General features: G+C 35.6%; 1 protein-coding gene across 2 annotated transcripts in view; it reads left to right on the top strand.

Annotated features, from left to right (window-relative positions):
• LOC104532562 (janus kinase and microtubule-interacting protein 1) overlaps positions 1-18,351 on the top strand; it is a 51,008-nt gene extending 32,657 nt beyond the window's left edge. For both annotated transcript variants that reach the window (XM_029087431.1, XM_010177801.1), the window contains 5 exons: positions 8,234-8,362; positions 9,647-9,775; positions 12,802-12,885; positions 16,635-16,697; positions 18,178-18,351. In XM_029087431.1, the coding sequence (XP_028943264.1) occupies positions 8,234-8,362; positions 9,647-9,775; positions 12,802-12,885; positions 16,635-16,697; positions 18,178-18,351 (579 nt within the window). The remainder of the gene's footprint in view (positions 1-8,233; positions 8,363-9,646; positions 9,776-12,801; positions 12,886-16,634; positions 16,698-18,177) is intronic.
• The last annotated feature ends 1,664 nt before the right edge of the window (positions 18,352-20,015 follow it).

Genomic DNA, 20,015 nt, shown 5'->3' with positions numbered 1-20,015 from the left:
GGGACCTAGAAAGATCATCTAGTCCAATCCCCCTGCCGGAGCAGGAACCTAAATGAGATCATATATAATTGGGAGACTTTTACAGACATTACTGCAAGAATTGTGTGCATATAAGCACCAGAGTTAGTAGGGGCATGCTTCTTATTTCTGCTGTGATAGATACACCATAAAGAACAAAATAATCAGTAGCAGACATAAGTCCCACTGGTTATTCCATCCCCTGTCCATTATCTCTTCAGTGCCCATATAAAATTAGATATTTGAAATTGTATTTGATGCTATCTCCTCAAAGGAAAAGCAGGACTATTAAAAAAACCAACAAACCACAAGAGAAAACGAGAAAGTTGTGAGGGTAGAGTGAATGGGGTTATATGTACTATACTAGTTATACTATATATACTATACTAGTTATTATATATCTATATATATAGTTTCTAAATGAGCTAATTTCTTATTTTCATGGAGCAGATAATCTTGAGTGCTGTCACACAGCACCCACAGGCCAACCTGGTGATCAGCCCCAGTCAACATGGGTTTATGGAAGGCAGGTCCTGTCTGACCAACCTGATCTCCTTCTAAGGTTACCTGCTTAGTGGACAAGGGAAAGGTTGTGGATGTGGTGTACGTGGACTTCGGTAAAGCCTTTGACACCGTTTCCCACAGCATTCTGCTTGAGAAACTGGCTACCAGTGGCCTGGACAGGCACATGCTCTGCTGGGTTAAAAACTGGCTGGATGGCTGGGCCCAAAGAGTGGTGGTAAATGGAGTTAAATCCAGCTGGAGGCCAGTCACAAGTGGTGTTCCCCAGGGCTCAGTGCTGGGGCCAGTCCTGTTTAACATCTTTATCAATGATCTGGATGAAGGGATCGAGTGCACCCTCAGTAAATTAGCAGATGACACCAAGCTGTGTGGAAGTGTTGATTTGCTTGAGGGTAGGAAGGCTCTACAGAGCGATCTGGACAGGTTGGATCATTGGCTGCAACCAACTGTATGAGGTTCAACAAGGCCATGTGCCAGGTCATGTACTTGGGTCACAGCAACCCCATGCAATGCTACAGGCTTGGGGAGGAGTGGCTGGAAAGCTGCTTGGTGAAAAGGCCCTGAGGGTGTTGGTCACCAACCAGCTGAACATGAGCCAGCAGTGTGCTCAGGCAGCCAAGAAGGCCAATGACATCCTGGCCTGTGTCAGAAACAGTGTGGCCAGCAGGACCAGGGAAGTCATCCTTCCCCTGTACTCAGCCTTGGTGAGGCCACACCTTGAATACTGTGTCCAGTTTTGGGCCCCTCACTACAAGAAGGACATTGTGGCACTGGAGCATGTCCAGGGAAGGGCAACAAAACTGGTGAAGGGGCTGAAGCACAAGTCTTATGACGAGCAGCTGAGGGAAGTGGGGTTGTTTAGCCTGGAGGAGAGGAGGCTGAAGGGTGACCTTATCACTGTCTACAACTACCTGAAAGGAGGGTGTAGCAAGGCAGGTGTGTGTCTTTTATCCCAGGTAACTAGTGACAGAACAAGAGGCAATGGCCTTAAGTTGCACCAAGGGAGGTACAGATTGGATGTCAGGAAAAATTTCTTCACAGGAAGGGTTATCAGGCACTGGAACGGGCTGCCCAGGGAAGTGGTTGAGTCACCATCCCTGGAGGTATTTAAAAGACGACTAGATGGGGTGCTCGGAGATATGGTTTAGTAGTGGATAGGTACAGTTGGATGCAGTGATCTCAAAGGTCTTTTCCAACCAAACGATTCTATGATTCTTAAGGAAGGAAAGAAGTAATCAATTATACATTTATTAATGTCCTGTTACCTGAGACTGTATAAACCTGTAGGCTATTTGCATGTATATGCAGTGTTTAAACACTGTTGATGTTAGCTTTTAAAAATCCAGTCCTGGCATACAGGCTGCTTTATTTTAAAGTCACCTGTGTGGTCCTTTGAGGATGAAAATTCTCAGAGGAAGCTGTGTTTCCCACAGTTTTCCAGCAGTTTTTTATTTAAACAATCCATATAGAATGGGCTGCTTACCCAGATGAGCTGTTAAGATTGTACCATCTTAATCTTCTCTGGTTTTACAGCCTATCTCAGGAACCCGGATGAAAACAGTAGAATTCAGTGCTTGAATAGATGTCATTAATGGAGATGAGATGCAGACATCTCACTCTGGGCAAAGTGGTAGCATTAGGTGGTGACTGCTCTCCTCTGGAAGTAGATACCTAAATAGGCCATATGAGTTTTGTCCTAAAATTGCCTGTTTCTCCCCATGGAGTGTAAAGGCAGTCTGAGATGACTTGCTTTATATATAGTCATGCACAGTGCAAGTGTGCTTCTGTCTCTGATCTGTGCAAGATTTTTACATCATACAGATGATAACTTATATATTATAGTAGAAGAACTGATGGGTGTATCTGTCCTAATCACTCAGAAGGAGAAATTATTGACATAAATCTTTGGCTTTACTTTTCTTAGATTTGTTAAACGTAAAATTAGCATTAATACGTGAATTATCAAATTTGTCTGTTGGAGCTGGATCTGTTTCCAGCTGTGTACTGCATCCCTTGACAAAGTGAAAAAGGAAATAACTGATGATAATTAGGTTTCATGAATGTGGCCAAATAAGCTCAGACTAGAAGGTACAGAAAGATGCCTTTTTTGTTCTAATAAACGCTTGGTGCTCAGGGTGAAGACTTACACTCATCTACTGTTGCAGCTTCTCCTAAATGAGTACTTTACACTCCACATTACTTAATTTTCAAGGTACTCTGACTGGACAGTGTCTGTGTTTGTTCTGTAGTATATTTTCCTGACAGTGATTCCTGTTAGCTGGAGCAGAATCTGCAGCATGCCTTCCTCCATCTTTAAGACAGCTTGTGTGAATGATCTGTCAGGTTGGTCCCGTAGCCTTTATAGACTGATTGGGTCTAGATAACATCAGTTCAGCTGAGAAGCATATTTGAAAATGTTTTGGCAGTTTTTTTGTTGTTTCGTTTTTGGTTTTTTGCAATTAGGTGCCTGTGTTATTTCTGGAGCTGTGTAGGTGCACTAGGTTACTGTTGCTAGTGTAGCTTTGACTGAGCACTTTTTTAATTACCCAAGGGCATAGGAGCCCATAGAACAGCACTGGCAGCTGGCTTGGGTTCCCCAAGGAAAGGAGCAGCATAGTGGGATGGGGCTTTATAATCTCTGTGGCTGCAGGGTGTTCAGAGGAATAGTATAGTAACACTGTATAGTCAGGTAATGTAGGATAGTTTTCTCTGAAGTGAAGCAGCCTCAGCTGATAGAAGTTGTTTTTTTACTTTAACATGCCATTGGACTTGTTAGGAAAAAGATGTAGCAGAGGTGAATATTTTGCTGTTTAAAGAGTGCTTCTTGCTGAGTGTGGTGGGTGGTTTGTTTGTTTTGTTTTGTTTCTTTCTGATTTTGGGAGTGAAATAACCAAGAAACTCCAGAAACAGAATTTTTGTGGGTTTGTTTATTTTTGACACATAGAAAGATGTTACAGTGATTCCATGACTGATGGAGTCACGCATTTGAAAATAAGGCATAATTGCCCAGTTTGTTTGGAAACTGCAGGACTCTATGGATTTGTTTCTTTATGTAAACTTTTAATTAACAAATGATTTTCACGATAGTGGATGGTCAACTTCTGGTGTGATGGAGTTCATAGTTCTTGTTTTATACTTTTCTTTTTTTGTCTGCCTCTGTGCTTTGGTGTGCCTGTATTTTTCTGGCTGCCAAGAAATGACATATAAGCATGAAGGTAAGAAGTTACTGATTAGCTCATCTGATTGCATTAAAAGGAAATTCATCTTGAATCATTTTCATCATGTTAGATTAAGTACTTGAAAATGAGATATTTAAATGTAAAGTGAAACTACTTTAGCAACAGAGAAATCAGATTATTTATATGTTAGTGTATCTAATACAAACCATTAAAATATGAGGGTATATTGAAATTTGCATATAATATGGTCTATGTGTCACTATTGATTTATAACATTCTAAACATTGATGTTTACTGAGCACCATACTTTAGCAGAAGCATTAATACTTGAGTTATAAAGACCTAATGCATAATTTTACTTTAAAATTATGTGAAAACATTGATATAAATCCACATGAAAAATACTTGCTATTAAATGCATGGCAGTAGTCAGTGGAAATTGGAATTTTTCAGCAATTTACAAGTTATTATTTAACAAATAAGAAGTAACAAATGTACAAATCAATATAAAGGAATCTTTAAGTTGTTAATTGAGAATGTTCCCATTTTTCAGAAAAGTTTGAATTAAACTTAAATGAAAATACTGTATAGTTGCAAAAATCCAGTGAGTATTGTACATATTTTTATAAACTTTTAAAAAAACATTGTGATTCAGATGTCCTTTTTTTCCTTTTTTTCTCTCTACAGCTGTTCCCTTACCAGTTAATTTGTATTGGTTTTGCTGTGAATCTCTTCTTGTAGTTAGTTGCTTCAGATACTAGATCATCAACACTGAACCCAGCTATTTTATAATTATGTCATGAAGCCATTTATACATGTGCAATGAATGTATAATGGTTAAATACCTTATCTTTATTTCAACAGAAAGTATATGCTCCACAAAATTATAAATGTACAGCTTCTCTAAAGAGAAAGGAGTCATTACAAATAAATAAGTGGTTCACTCGTAACTCAGAATATTATGGGAAGTTTGTATAGCATTTAACAGTTTTTGACTTCTAATTCTCCTTCCAGTGTTGGGGTTGTTTAGTGTGATGAGAAACACTACTTTTCTTGCATAATTCTCTCCCATCTAGTAAACAAGTCATTTGTTAATATATGCAAATTACTTTTTCTTACTTGTTACTAGTGAAATGTTTAAATGCAGCCACTATCTTTTGTCAGAATAATGGCATTGCTTTAAGTATCTTCTCAAACTGTATACATTTATGTAAAATCAAACCCACTGTTGTTTTACTATTGTTTTTTTCACTCCTTGAAACAGTGTGTGTGGGTGTGTGCCTGCAGGGTTAAAGGAAGGTACATAAGTTGAGTTATCTACAAAAGTAGTTGTAGTTTGAGATATAGCAAAGAGCCCCACAGATATGATAAGTCTTATTGTCAGTTTTAACTAAGCTGCTGTCGACCTTCCTGGTACTGTGTTCTTTGTGCCATATATGTGATAATAAATTGGAGTTTTGTTCTCCATCTTTTAGAAGTCTGTTCTACCAGCCTTTTCAAACTCAAGACTTGACTCTTGTTTACTTTATCAGCCCTCAAGTCTACACTTTATTGCAGGTATTGTTTGAGCTTTGATCAAGTGTGTTTGTCATTTTTGAGTCCAGGCACTCTTGAAGCAGAAGGCATGAGCAGGGTCAGTTGTTCTTCAGTCCTCTGAGTTGCTTGTCCTTAGCTAGGTTCCTCCAAAGCACAGGCTAGTTGTTCTGAGCCCCATCCACAGACAAACTGGTGTGGGCTGAAGAGCAGGATATAAAAGTATTGGCATAAGAGTCTACATGCAGCTTTGTTTTGGGTTTACTCTCAGCATCATTGGGTGAAAGGTATCCACACTGCAAAATGAGGAGGCGCTTTTCATGAAAGTCTCTTGTGTTTTGTTTACCTGCCATCATCTTCTTTACCTCCATATAATCTACCTTCATCTTTAAGAAACTATCTGCTCATCAGTTTGGAGTCATAAAGTTCTTCCTGATGCATTGACCTGGCAAGCCAAACTGTAAATTTGTCTTACAACTTGAAGGTAGTACCATATCTTTACCCTATTTTCAACTCCCAATATTTACTTGTAGTATTACTGTTAGATTATTGTAGGCTGTGACTGTTACTCAGTGTGGGAGAAATGCTGGATGGGCCATCTCCCAAGAACTAATTGCACTTAAGTTTTTGTGGTAACGTTTTGTACTTATGAGAGAGGACCCTGAAATGTTTGTAATTCGAGTGTGAGAGAACGCATTAGGTGTCTGGATAAGCCTTAAACTTGTTCCCCATGTCCTTTGTTTTGTTAAGAAGGACAGAATGGTGAACATACTGGTATAGCATGTGAATGCTGGAGGAAAGGATTAAATTATCCCAGGGAAGTTCTTGTTTCGAGCATCTTAGATATAGCTCTGCCTGGTGAAAGGATCAAAGTGCTTCCTAAACAACTGAGAGAAGAGCAATGTGTCTTTACAAGGTTTTAGTACTATGACTACAATCCTTTTCTTTTCTTGTGAATATACAAGATAGTAGTCCAATACCTTGCAAAAGGAAGGTTGTTTCTAAAGATTGTTCAGAAGTTCTTTGCTGTCTGTGCTTCTTTGTATCTATCTGTATGCATATGGATAAGCACATTCCATCTGGAAAAGATGTGGCTTTTAGGTTTTTGGGTGGTTTTTTTGAGTGCATAACATCCATTCAGAAAGATATTTTAGTAGAACCACTTAATTTAAAAATGCAGTCTGAATGAAATTTAAAAAGTATTATGTGAAGGGCTCACCTTAAGTGAAGCAATTAAGTTGTTCAGAACAAGGCCTTGAAGCTGTCTTTGGTAGTTTGAGTGGAATTAGCTGTACTGTGAAACAATTACGGAGTTGTTTAGTTTACAAGTGATGAGACTGTGACCTGGTGTACTGTGGTAGCCAGGACTTTGGACTGTAAATGGAGTGCATGGTTCTGGTTTTTGCTAGGCACCAAGTCACACCTACGAGCTTGATTTTATAGTACCACTTAAATCAAGATAGCATATTTTGGCAGTTGATGAGAGCTGTGCTGAGCCAAAAGAATATATTAAGCATTGTGGAGCTTTGTGAGAAAGTGAAGACAGTACTTCGTAGACATACTGGAAAAATGTATAAAGTTATATAGGTCTAGAAGACTGCAGGGAAAGGTAAATATTTGGAATTCATTATGAGATAGAGCATCACAGATAAAATAAATTGAATGAAGTTTATTGAATGAAGTTGATAGCTCACAATTCCACTCACTTTGGCAGTTTGGCTTTGCTGAGATGTAAGATGTCTGATGTTCTGAATTAATAATAACTGATAGGTTTTTTTCATCCCTTAGGCTTTTTTTATTGAACAGGGCGAATACCTTCTTGCATGCAACCTGTGGTTCATATTAAAAGAAAACAAACAAACAAACAAACAAAACCGAGAAACAAACTGTTACATCAGGTTAGAGGTAGACAGATTTTTCTTCATCTTCTCAGAGCCACCTCTCTCCACGAGCCTCCCTGTATAGAACATTTTATAACTTGACTCCATTTTTCCAGCAACACTCTTTTGTTTTTTTTTTTTCTTAATTTTCATGCTACTCTGAATTCGAATTGGTTTATTAGAACGCTTGTATAGTGTAAAAAGTTAGGCTTTCTATTCATTAATAACAGTTAAAATATGTTATTGTTATTCTGGAAGGAAAAATACCTGAAATACTGTTTTTCTAGTTAAATACTTAAGCAATTTTTTTTAACAGCAGAATTTTCTGTGGAAATTTGCTACTTTCTGAGTGTATGTTAGGAAACTGATGGAAAGAGGGATCTTAAAATGGTGAAAGAATTATTGCATTTTTCACAATGAATATTGTACTATTTACTTCCATTGGCTATTAATTTTATCTGTTTTTCTGTAAGCATGCATTTAATTGATTACATTGTGTAAAATTTTTAAAATCTGCATTGAAATACTGGTTTTCCCTAAGCATAGTTTTTCTGGTTAGTCATAATATTGGAGCAAACTGAAAAACTTGAGAATGATTGTATTGAAAAAATAAATAGAAAGTGGTAATTTATACTTTTAAGTAGGATTTTGCAAAAAAATAATACTTTTTTTTTCTTTTTAAAAATTATTTATTAATGATTAAATTTGTTCTACATTATTCTTCAGAATATTTGTTCCCGTTTGGTTCCACATCTTATATGTTTCATCGTACTGGGTTACTTTCTTCTGAATAGATATTGCGTTCTCTACCATGAATCTTGTAAGATCTGTATGATATTGGTAATTAGATTTTATACTTTTGCTAAAGCATTATTCTACTGGCAATTACCCAGTGCTACGTGAAGTTCAGCTCTTTGAGGTTCTTACACAAATGATGTTGAAAAAGCTCATTTAATCAGAGAATAAGGTTTTACAGTGGAACCTTTTTTCTTCCTGAATACTATGGTATTTAGGTAGAAATAATGGTCTGAGAAGACCTTGGCTGGGTCATTAGGGTTTTCCAATTGTTTTGCTAGTAACTAAGAAAAACTAACTTTTCAGAGGCATGTTGTGGAGACATTTTTTGGATTTGATGAAGAATCTCTTGATTCAGAAACATCATCTGTAACTTCATATAACACAGATAAAACAGACAGGACACCAGCAACACCAGAAGAAGATTTGGAAGATGTAAGTAATAACTGATTTTTTCTTAAGTTTTATAAAAATTGACGTGAAGTATAAATGCAAACATTTTTTTTCAGCTATTCTGCCACAGGAACTATGAAAGGTTCCTATTTAGCAGAGAATTGCTTTGGTTTGTTTCAAGTCCAGTAACACATGCACAGTCATTGCAATAGAAGTAATAAGATAAAATTCTGCCTGATCCATTTGGCACATATTGGGCTGAGAATTTATTTTTTTTTCTCAAACCCTTTCTTATTAGTCAAAAGAAAATGAATAGACATGTTGCTTTGCCAAAAGTCAATAGTTACTAGACAATAGTTTGCCTTTCAACCTTATAATTTATTTGACTGTTTTGATGCAACTAGGATTTTCTTCTGTACTTAAAATACTCAGAGAGGCTTTTGCAATTCATTACGGCTTACATGATCATAGGTAGTAAATACCCACTGACATGTTTTGTCTCAGCTCTGTGATATACAGTGCAGCTGACCTACTTTAATAGATTCCAGGGCTGAGGACAAAGCATGAATTAGATGTTCTTTTTCATCTTTTTTTTCCTGTTCACTAACTTGTGGTTAATACTCCTCGGTCACAAAAAGCTTCCTATTTTTCTAGGTTTAATATCTAATAATATTGTAATCTGTTTTCCTTGGAGCTCGAATTCCTGGGGCAAAATTTATTTCAAAGGGAGGACGTTTCTTGCCCTCAGTATTATAGGAAAGACCTTGAAATTGTTGGTCTCAGTTGCTCAAAATTCAAAGAAAATTGAGACATTAAAAATACTTCATGTTTAAAAAAATAGTTAAAAACATCTTATGGCTTTTGAAGTATAATTTCTTTGTTAGCATGCTTGTGATGGTAAAATGCTTTACCCTGGTATTGTAAGAGTAAGGAGGGAGTAATGGACTGTCTGACAAACAGTCCGAACCCCTTCTGAAGCCCCTGTGGCTCTGGAGTTGCTGAAGACAAATGTGGATAGAACTGTTCCCTCTCATCTTTCCCCAGTCGGTTTCTTCCCATTCCTCTACATTACTGCCTTATATAATAACTTACACTGGCCTGAAATTTTAAGGTAGACTCAGTTACTGATCTCTGCATTTCTACATCATCCTCAAATCATCCTTCCTTCCATTTCCACTTTTTTCAGTTTTTTAAACCTTTATTAAACTTTGAAACTCCGTATGAGTTGTGTTGCTTGTTGTGTTTGTGAGTCTGTCTGTCTCTTAAAACAAAACTGTTATCATACATATTTATACAGAACCACTTTTTTTGCCCCTCTTCATTCAGAGCACACCTAAAGAAGAAGCAGAGCTAAGGTTCTGCCAGCTAACAAGGGAGTATCAAGCTTTGCAAAGAGCATATGCGTTGCTTCAAGAACAAGTTGGTGGAACCCTGGATGCAGAGAGAGAAGCAAGGGTAATTTTTAACTGAAATTTCTTTTAACTCTGCAATCATTGAAAAAACTGAAAAAACTTGGAATAGCAGGAGATATCTTTGTAGGTCAGTGAAACACTAGGCACAATGTTTTTGAGGGTTAGAGGATATTATCAGTAGGATGACAATTTAGATTCATCTGGTGTGAACAGAACAAAGATATCATTATACTTTATTTTTGCATGCATTATTACTAAAGATTTCAGTAGTAAGACAGTGTTATTGAGAATGATATTCTAGTTGAACTTGCAATTTGGATAGCAACATGATGGATATAAAATTAATCGGAGAATAGGTTGTTCTAAGTACTTAGGTACTTTTATCATGTAAGTATATTAAAAATCTGACCCAAATCTGACAAAGGAAGTTTTTCTTCAAGTATTTTGTCAAATACGTGAAATCATAATTTGTTTTTAAAAATCTCAGTTTGAGAGTATTCTTTCACTAAAAAATACATCACTAACTGTTGTTCCTATTAAGCCAGCATGTGTGATTGTTTACTGCCTCTGACATAAAGGATCTTTTTTATCCTTATAGCAATCTCTGTACTATAGGTATTTGAGGTGTGAGAGTATGTATTCTGTTTTCATTTGCCCTTCTGCCACCACTGTATTAAACCATTTAGTGAAGAGATGAGGTCAGCAGAAGTCCTACTAACATCTTCCATTCAGTTTCTTTTCCAAACTGGAGAGGAGAGAAATCACTTCATAATGAATTGGTGAGCTCTGACTCAGTCCCCAGATCTATTCACTGAACAACAGTGCCATCAAAAAAGAGCTCAGTTAACTAGAGGCAAAATTTCTTGTACTTTATCCCAACTCCTTGCAGATAAGGGCATATCTAGAAGTGTAGTATATTTACAAGTCACCCTCTAGTTGAATGACTATTGTAATTGATGACCAAAGAACATGTAACATGCCAATAGGCAAGCAATAGCCATAGGGCTGGAAACTTCATGTTCACCTCATGTCCTTCATTCTGCATCAAATACAGCTTGAACCTGTAGATTACTGGCTCAAGCTTGATGAGACCATGATTCTAAAAAGTGTTTAAGCATTAAAAAAAATCCTAATGTACTTCCCTCCAAAAACCTTACCCCCGCACCCAAAAAATGGAGAAACATATTTAATATTGTGAATTATTACATATTACTGTCTTGCTACATGTGGCCTTCATTGTATTGTGCCACTGCAACATGCTGCTAATAATGCAGAAAGGCAAAGAATTTAATGTGATTTAAAAATTGCTGGTGTGGATGGACTCAATTTATCCCAAAGGTGAGAGCTGCCACTAGCTTAATTGTTCCACTGCTTAGAACAATTAATAAGGTTCCACTGCCTAGAACAATTAATAAAATATTCACAAAATTCTATATTGCTAGGTTGCTGATGGTTGTTAGGCGTACACGTGCACTATTTCATCCACATCATTTTCTCCGGCAAGCATTTTAAATCCACTTACTGAATGTTCTCAGGTACCAAAACAGTATGCTTGAGGGAGCAGTTTTTCTGTGTGTTAATAAGCAAAGCTTTCCAGATAAAAGTTACAGAAGAATGTAGATTTCTTTATTATCTGGAGTTATATACAGCTAAAAAGGTTAGTCTATTATCCCCAGAGCCAGTATTTAGAAGAATCAGGGTTTACTTTAAAAAGTATCATGTTTCGTTTTCGCGGGGTTTTTTGGGGGTTTTTTAGGTTTTTTCAAGGTTCTTTGAAGTGGCTCTCAACCAATCTTAACTTTATTTTGAAATGCAGTTCTTATAATAGTAGAATCATTGCTTTATGGCTTTATTCATTAGAGTTCTCAGCATCTTACAAATGCCTAGTCACACATTTGACACTCTTTTTAAGTGGGACACTTAGCCAAGGAAAGCAGTAAGGACTTTGGAGATCACTTCTCAAGCTAGAATTGGGTGGAGGGCATAATTACATCTACTATTAAAGTAAGATTTCAGAGGCATTTGTGTATTTGACAGTTATGAGAGACCCTTATATATTTCCTTTGTCTTTGTGGAAAGGGAGACCCTGATATGAATATTTTCGTAATAGCTTTTTTAATAAAAAAAATATTATGCAGGCATTTGCAAACTGTCCCTTTAGTAGACTTCGGAATTGTTACTCTTTCTTTTTAATGGCATTTTGGTCTCTTTTGCCACATCCACGTAAATCCATCTTTTGAGTGAGTCAGAAGGTAGCTTTTTGCATGGTTAGTTTTGTAGGGCCCAATGTGGGATGAACATTTCCTATTACTTTTAGATGAGGCTTTAAGGTAAACAACAAGGATACAAAGATGAAGAAAGAAATCCCTGTAGGAATTTTTGAACTGCTTGGGTGAAAGAGTACCTGAAGTCAGGTGGGAATAGTGCTTGCAGTAGCTCAAGGAGCCTCAGTGACTGACAGTCTCCAGAGATATCCTTTGGTTTATATCTTTTTTGTTTAGTACCTTATATGATCCAGTCCCTTTTAGAGCATCACTGGACTCAGGGATTGATACCTACTGTAGCATAATAGTTAGTGTAATAATCATGTAGAATGAGGAAAACTGACTGGCATATGCTGTTTATGGAATATAAAAAATATTTTGGGTCAATACATTTTATTTACCTGCAGACCTTTTTCACTGCTTGTTGCAATCTTCTTTCTCTCTTGCCTGTTTTTTTCCCCAATTGCCTTGAATTACTAAAGCTTATAAATGGCTTCTTAAAGCTCTTTCAGTTCCTAAATTCCCCCCACCCCTCCCCGGGAAGCACTTTGTCACGGAATATGTGATGATAACATAACATCTTTTTAGGCTAGGAAGGAAAAATACTGTTAAACTGATGACTTTAAATATTTTGTAACATAAACACAAAAGCAATTATTTTAATGGAAAGCATTAAAAGCTGTCTGGACAGTCCATACATGGGTAGAAAGTATCTTTACTTTGATTCTGTGTGTAATTAGATCTACCTGTCTACCTGGATGTGCATATGCAGACACACACTTTTTGATACTTTTTTTTTCCCTAGACTCGTGAACAACTGCAAGCTGATCTTCTCAGGTATCAGGCAAAAATTGAGGACCTGGAGAAAGCTCTAATCGAGAAAGGACAGGTAAAAGGCTCTTTTAATGTCCTCTACCACATTATTTTCTCTCTTGCATGCAGTGGTGCCCTTGCCATCTTCATTGCTTGCTGGTGTGTTAGTGTGACTGATGCAGCTTAATTGCTACTCCAGCAATAGATTACTTAAGTAAAGGAAAATATTATACAGGGTCAGAAAATGTCATTAAAGATTCATTTTCTAACGTATGATACACTAAAGCATAATATTGCAATAACCACATGTACATGCATTGTAAGTTCTGTTCCCATTGTCATTTGGTGAACGCATGTCTCCTGTTTTCCATTTTGTTTATATTTGCTATAAATTCCAATAAAATAAATATTCTGTATTTGTACTGGAGAATATTTCTGGTGTAGCATAGTAAAATAGATAAACTAAATCACTTCCACTAGAGAAATGAACCACTGAGTGTATCTGGGTACTGGAAGCTGCTTGTGCTGTTACTCTTCTGGGCTTAAATTCTTAGAGGACCCAATTGCTTTCAAATTCCTGGATCATCATACAGAGTAAAATTAGGCCTTTGTTTTAGTGTATCTTGTAAATACTTGATGAAGATGTGGCTACTGATGCATATTTAATAGTGTCTAGGGTCTTCAGGAAGGCTGATTAAGACTTATGAGAGTGCATTTAAAAGATGTTCAGTTGCATAACTGCTGGAATGCACTGAGAAAATTAGATGTTCTTTTCCGCTTTATTGTTTGAAATAACAATTTTAAGATTGCAGGTAGTATATGGTAACAAAATAAGATATAGCTATCTAGAGATACACATTTCAAAGATTAATGATCCTGTAGCGTTGAATAAGAACAACCTATGAATAATGCCAAGTTAATTACTATTACTATTTTTATGGATTATTCTTTGTGAGAAAAAATTTCTGTAAGATTCCATATAAATACAAAGGTTTGGGGACCATAGTCAAATTAAAGGTAATTTTTTAATGCTAGGTTCCACACAAACTGCAATTTGTTTAGTAAATTCCATGTAAATAAAATATTACTAAAAATAGGGAATATGTTACCAATCTAAAAATGGTGACTCACTGAGCTTTTGGAAGAATAAATGAAACTGAAGACCTCTCGAGGATCTACTGCTGACATTTTCGTGTGTTGATCATAAAGGTGTTGCAGGCAAATTGCTGTGTAACTGAAAACATTAACAAAACAGTAGACTATTACAGTGTAAAATATAAGTGCTGTATATGTAAATAAGATAAGTGAACATGGATAACCATGTAAGAAATTACTTCTATGATTTTGTTTCCAGAATGGTGTGTCAAAAAGATGTGCCTGGAAATTAGAATTTAATTAGTTACTACTTTATGAGATTCATAACCACATTTTCAACCTGGTATCTCTTAGTAATCCTGAGAAGGCCAGCAGGGACGTGACAAGGAGCAGTATGATATTGTCTCTAGTGGGCTAGTTTGTACACTGAGCATTAGCTTTGCACAGAAGTGGTGACAGTGTCTTCCTGGGAGCTGTAGCACCTGCTCAGTCTCCTGACCTGTTAGTATTTACATTCAACAAAATAAACAGTTATGATAAACAGAATTCTTTGTGTACTATGTGATTTTTTTTTTCAATTATTACTTTGTCATTTAGGTGGTCATGGTGGTGATCATGGTTTAATAATACCTATGAAATGTTCATTCGAGAAACCAGTCCCTAAATTGCTTTTGAAAGGGAAACAATGAATCAAATGATCCCAGTGTATTAGCTCAGGAATTTTTAGTCTTTGCAGCTTTAAGAAACAGAAGCAGCAAAGACCTTCACAGTTTTCCTGAAGTCAAATTCAGAGCAGGACATTAGAATCTTATTGTTCAAAAATGATTTGAAGCTTGGCTTATAACAATTTATGTGTAATTTCAAAGTAAGTGTCAATGGCTCTTGTTAATCTCTCATGAGCTCAATCTGTCAGAATTCCCCTAGATATAAAATAAGACTAATAATCCATTTCTGCAAGGTACACTGAGGTGCATGTGTAAGAAACATTATATTAAGGGAAGAAATTATTATAAAATATTAACAGTGGTTATAATAAATCTCAAAATATTGGAGTATACAATGTGTGAGATGGAATTTTTTTTTAGTGTTTAGCTCTCTTAGTGACCTGGTCTGTGTATAAATACAGTCCCACTGAAGTTAAGATTTTTTCAGAAAGTTGAGTTGAACTAACGTCATCAAGAAAGACACAAAAGTTAATTATCAATAGGACAAATCGAGCCTTTTTTTTTTTTTCTCTTTGTGTGAACTGGATTAGTTGAACCTGTGCAGATCTGATATAACTGATGAACCTCCCTTTTACTATATACATGCATTAGGATATCCACCCTAAGTCTGTGAGTGCAACTCTTCGTTCATTTCTTGACCTTAATAAAACGCTAGTTAAATGTTAAACTAGGCATTGGATTTTATTTTCAATGGTTAGTTCATTTGTTTCAAAAATTCTTGACAAATATCATGCCTTTTCAGTACTTATTTTAGTATATTATTCCTAGTATGATGCTTTTAACATCATAATCCTGAAGAGATTGTTCACTGGATGAAAGTTAAAATGCACTTGTGCCTTCTTGTATATGAGTGGGAAAAGGAGAAAGAACAGTAGATATGTAAATGTAGTGGACAGTAGGTAGAAAAACTAACTTTAAACTGTTTTAAAAAATGTAAATATTATACTGTAATGTTTTAGATATTTTTGGTTTGGGTTTCAAGGCTAGTTAATGGGCTGGGATATCCAGATTTCATTGATTTTGTGTGCAGCATCAATGTGCAAATACCTTGCTGACAAAGAAAGTATCAGCATTTAGTAAAGACATTTAGATTTTAAATAAGGTGTCCTTTTTAGCTAAAAAATAATTTGGTCTAGAGTTAGGATGGCATTTTAGGTGCTGGATATTGTTTTATTAAACTTGTTAGAGCAGTATGAGCTAGGTTATGTAAATACTTTACAGGGAAAACAGAATGAATTTGGCTGTTACAATCCATTAAATCTGAATGTCCAGCAATGTCTGGCAGTGAATTTTTGTAACTCGGGTCTTTAATAGGATATTTGATGAGGCCTTTTGAAGCCATGGAAAAACCTAGAAGGAAATATCAGCTTTGGAAGAAATGATCAAATGGAAATACAGTTTTCAAATGGAGTATAGAATATCTTATATCACTTCCTTTTCTCCATAGCCTTCAATTCCTTATCACAGACACTGTATTAGCCTGATTCTCACACTTTAGCAGAGGGCAATTAACTGCACACCACTGAAGCCTGTTTTCAGTCATTTGGGGTAACTAAAGGTTTTTCTTCCCTTTTTCCATTGGGATTCACATTACACCACTCAAAATGGGATGATTTTGCAAGAAAATTCCCAACTCTTTGCAATGGAAATAAATAGTTTCGAGTTCAGCTGTAGTAAATAAATGCTTTAAAATTACATAAAATATCATATAACTGCATTCACCCACAATTGCTGTATGTGAAGATTTTAAAGTATATACTTAGCTGGAACATAATAGGAAACAAGAGACTCATCTTCAGGAAAAGAAAGGAACTTTTATTTCCTCTGTGGCTTAAAATGCTATTTATCCTTGAAATACATATGAAAGCGTTATTTTTTGATGTGTGGCCATTTTTATACTTGAGTGTACAGTGATGTCTGAAATCTTTTAATAATCGTGCTTATTCATTTGTCTTGTTTTAAAAAAATGTGTATAATTTTAATATTTTAATCTTCTTCCTCATAGGATTCAAAATGGGTAGAAGAAAAGCAACTATTAATCAGAACAAATCAGGAGTTGCTAGAGAAGGTACATGTTCAGAATCTGGGAATATTTTCACAATTGCTGCCCCTTATCATAAAAGAAATGGTAAAAGGAAATGCATGTACTAAGTACTGGAACATCAATATGAAAATTGCTTACTTTATTTATCTCCAGAAACAGAAATTAGATTAAAAATATCTGATTAAAGTACCAATATGCTTTTGTACTCTTTGGGAGTGGAAGCTGCTCTTGTGGAGTTACATGTTGTATAGCCATCAATTGAACCCAAGCTGGCTGATATTTCCAGTGTCCAGCAAAATACAATCTAAAATATTAAGCATAATGTGGAATCTTGTATTTTGTCAAAGAGTTACAAAGATTATTATTGTCCTGATCACTAATAAAATGGCCTGATCCCTTCAGCCTTCCGTTTTTTACAATTTTTCCACACATTAACTGATACTGATTGATTTGAGACTATTGTATCATTTACTGTCTGAGATACTCAGAGTTGAGCATCCTCGTTGTTCTTCAGTGGTATTGGTGGGAAAGTTAGCTAGTACTAAGGAAGTCAAAGAATTATTTTTGTTAATTGCTAGCTCAATATTAATATAATATGAATAAGACAACCAAAGAAAAACTCATGACTAAAAGTAGTTACAGCTGGACTTAATTTATTCAGACACTTGCATGGGTATTATAAGCACTATAGTACACTATGCCAGGTGTTACACTTCTATTTAGTTTCATACAAATAAAAAGATCACCCAGTTAAGCTAGACAGTAGACCAAAGCTATCAATTGGCATAAGGAATAGTTAATTTTGAATTTCTGTTTTGTCATTGTTAGTGCCCCAAAGCACAAATCTGGAAAATTAAAAAGTAGGCATTAAAATCTCTCCATTATTCTCTTTCATGTACTGTAAAGGGTAGATGTCTAGTCATGCAAAGGCAATGAGAACAGTCTACCCAAATGTTAATGTATAGAATCATAGAATGGCTTGAGACCTTAAAGAGGATCTAGTTCCAACTCCCCTGCTGTATACAGGGTTGCAAACCACTAGATCAGGCTGCCCAGGGCCCTGTCCAACCTGGCCTTGAATGCCTCCAGGGATGGGGCATCCACAGCTTCGGTGGGCAACCTGTTCCAGTGTCTCACCACCCTGTAGGTAAAAAATTTCCTCCTAATATCTAACCTAAATGTAATACAGTTTAATTCAGTTGATTTTAAAAGAAAGGTTGTATTGCTTAACTTATTTAGAATATTCATATTAATATATTAATATTCATATCATTTTTCATACTACTACCAGATTACTGTTCTAAAAGATCATTGACCATTTTCTACTCACAATTCTCACAAATACTTTGTAAGATGATGTTCTTTCTTTATCTCCAAGACGCAGACCAACATCTAATGAGAAACTGGAATAATTAACAGTTTTGTCTAAACCCGTGGCCCATAACTCTGTACAGTATCTTTTCCATTGCTTACAGGGTGTTATGATGTTGTGTTTGTCTCATAGATTTACAGAATGGAACAAGAAGAGCATCAGCTGAAGAACGAGATGCAAGATGCAAAAGACCAGAATGAGCTGTTAGAATTCAGAGTGCTAGAGCTTGAAGTAAGAGATTCTCTCTGTTGCAAACTCTCAAATGGAGCAGAAATTATGTTTGAACCCAAGCTGAAATTCCTGTAAAGATTTCTGATGTCTGGTGCATGTTTGAGGGAAATCACTTAGGTATCTATTTTTTAAATGTTGTATCTTGGGATAATGAAGTTGATGCCACTGCCTTAATATGTTTTGGAGAGAGTGCTCACTAATGTTTATAAAGATGTAATATAGCTAATATATATTGCATATAGTTTGTTTTTCATCTAATAAAATATTTTGTTTTGCACTATTTTGCCTTTTTTATTTGTTTCATTTCCATAACTGCTCCTTTCCTGCATGTAAAATCACTTGGTATGTATACTACAGCCTTGGTTGGCATTGCTTAAATTAACACACCTTCTCACATCTTGCATGCAGTGATCTGACTAAAGATCTGACACATCCATCACATCAATGTATAATTGCTTTTAATTACATTGGTTTAAGATTGACAACATTCATATGAAGTAAAATGATCTCAAAAGAACACATTTTGATAGCAGCTTTGAAAGAATTTCTCTTACCTGAAATCCATTTTCTGATGGTATAAAATGGTCATGAATTCTAAATAATATACATCAGTCAATGGAAAAAAGAAAAACACTCAGAGAATGTCAAAGTTGAACTGGTGGAGCACAAGTACAACTTCCGTACATGACAGTATTATGTTGCCAATAGCAAACAAATTTTATACTTTGCATAAATGAAATAACAGTGAAGTTATTAGTGAATAACAATTTGAACATGTAGCCTGTGATTACAGTAGAGAGCAATGGTTCTCATCACCTTGTAAATGAGACTCTTGTAGAGTTTAGTAACACTAAACTACTCGTGTGATGCACAGTTGTCACACAATTGTATTGCCTGATAACATGTTGTTCAGTTCCAAAGATCATCAGCATTCTTAACACCATTTAGAATAAACTCTCCAAGAAAACTATCATTGTCAGTCCTCCATAATTTTCATCACCCGGCACGTTTCACCAAAAATCTTGGCATGTGTAACATGAAGATGTCATGTCTTCCTGTTATGTGGACGTTCTGCTTTTTGTCTTTGACATTTCTTAATCTTTTTTTAATACTTTACTTTATCAGACATATATTTTGATGTCATAGCCCATAATACTCAAAAATACGAATTTAGGTTATTAGAATTTCAGTAGATGTTCAGGAAAATGAAAATGCTATCTAATAAATATCCTTATATTTTGTTAAGCAACTGTAAAGTAAAATACTAAACAATTTAGCATTTGAATTGGCTGTTATACTAGAAACTCCTCCCTAAAGTGTAAGTGTTCTTAGAGTAAAACAACTAAAAAAATTTCTTGGGAAAGAAAAAAAATGCTTCAATACATCCTTCACAGATGCCTTTCACTTGAAGGAATCACATGAAAAATAGCTCAGTGTGATGTGTCAAGTTTTGTCATGTGCCAAATCTTTAAGGACATGTTTCACAGAATAACAATGGAAGTATTTTTGTGTAATGGCAAGAAAATGTTTTTTCCTTAGTAGGTGGGCATGTAGACACAAATGTGAATGACAATGGGAATGCTTTAGTAAAATCATGAATGCTTCTGGTAATCATTACTATTTTTTTGAGAGCAATTAAATTACTTTGTATGAAAATTAGGCTAGACTAGAAACAAAACCATTTGTCTATCATTTAATGCAAGCAAATTGAGGTGAGTTTAATGCTTTTTTAAAAAAAA

The sequence above is a fragment of the Antrostomus carolinensis genome, unplaced genomic scaffold, assembly GCF_000700745.2.
Source record: "Antrostomus carolinensis isolate BGI_N321 unplaced genomic scaffold, ASM70074v2 scaffold14161, whole genome shotgun sequence".
Lineage (NCBI taxonomy): Eukaryota > Metazoa > Chordata > Aves > Caprimulgiformes > Caprimulgidae > Antrostomus > Antrostomus carolinensis.
This window is presented reverse-complemented; position numbering and strand designations above follow the sequence as displayed.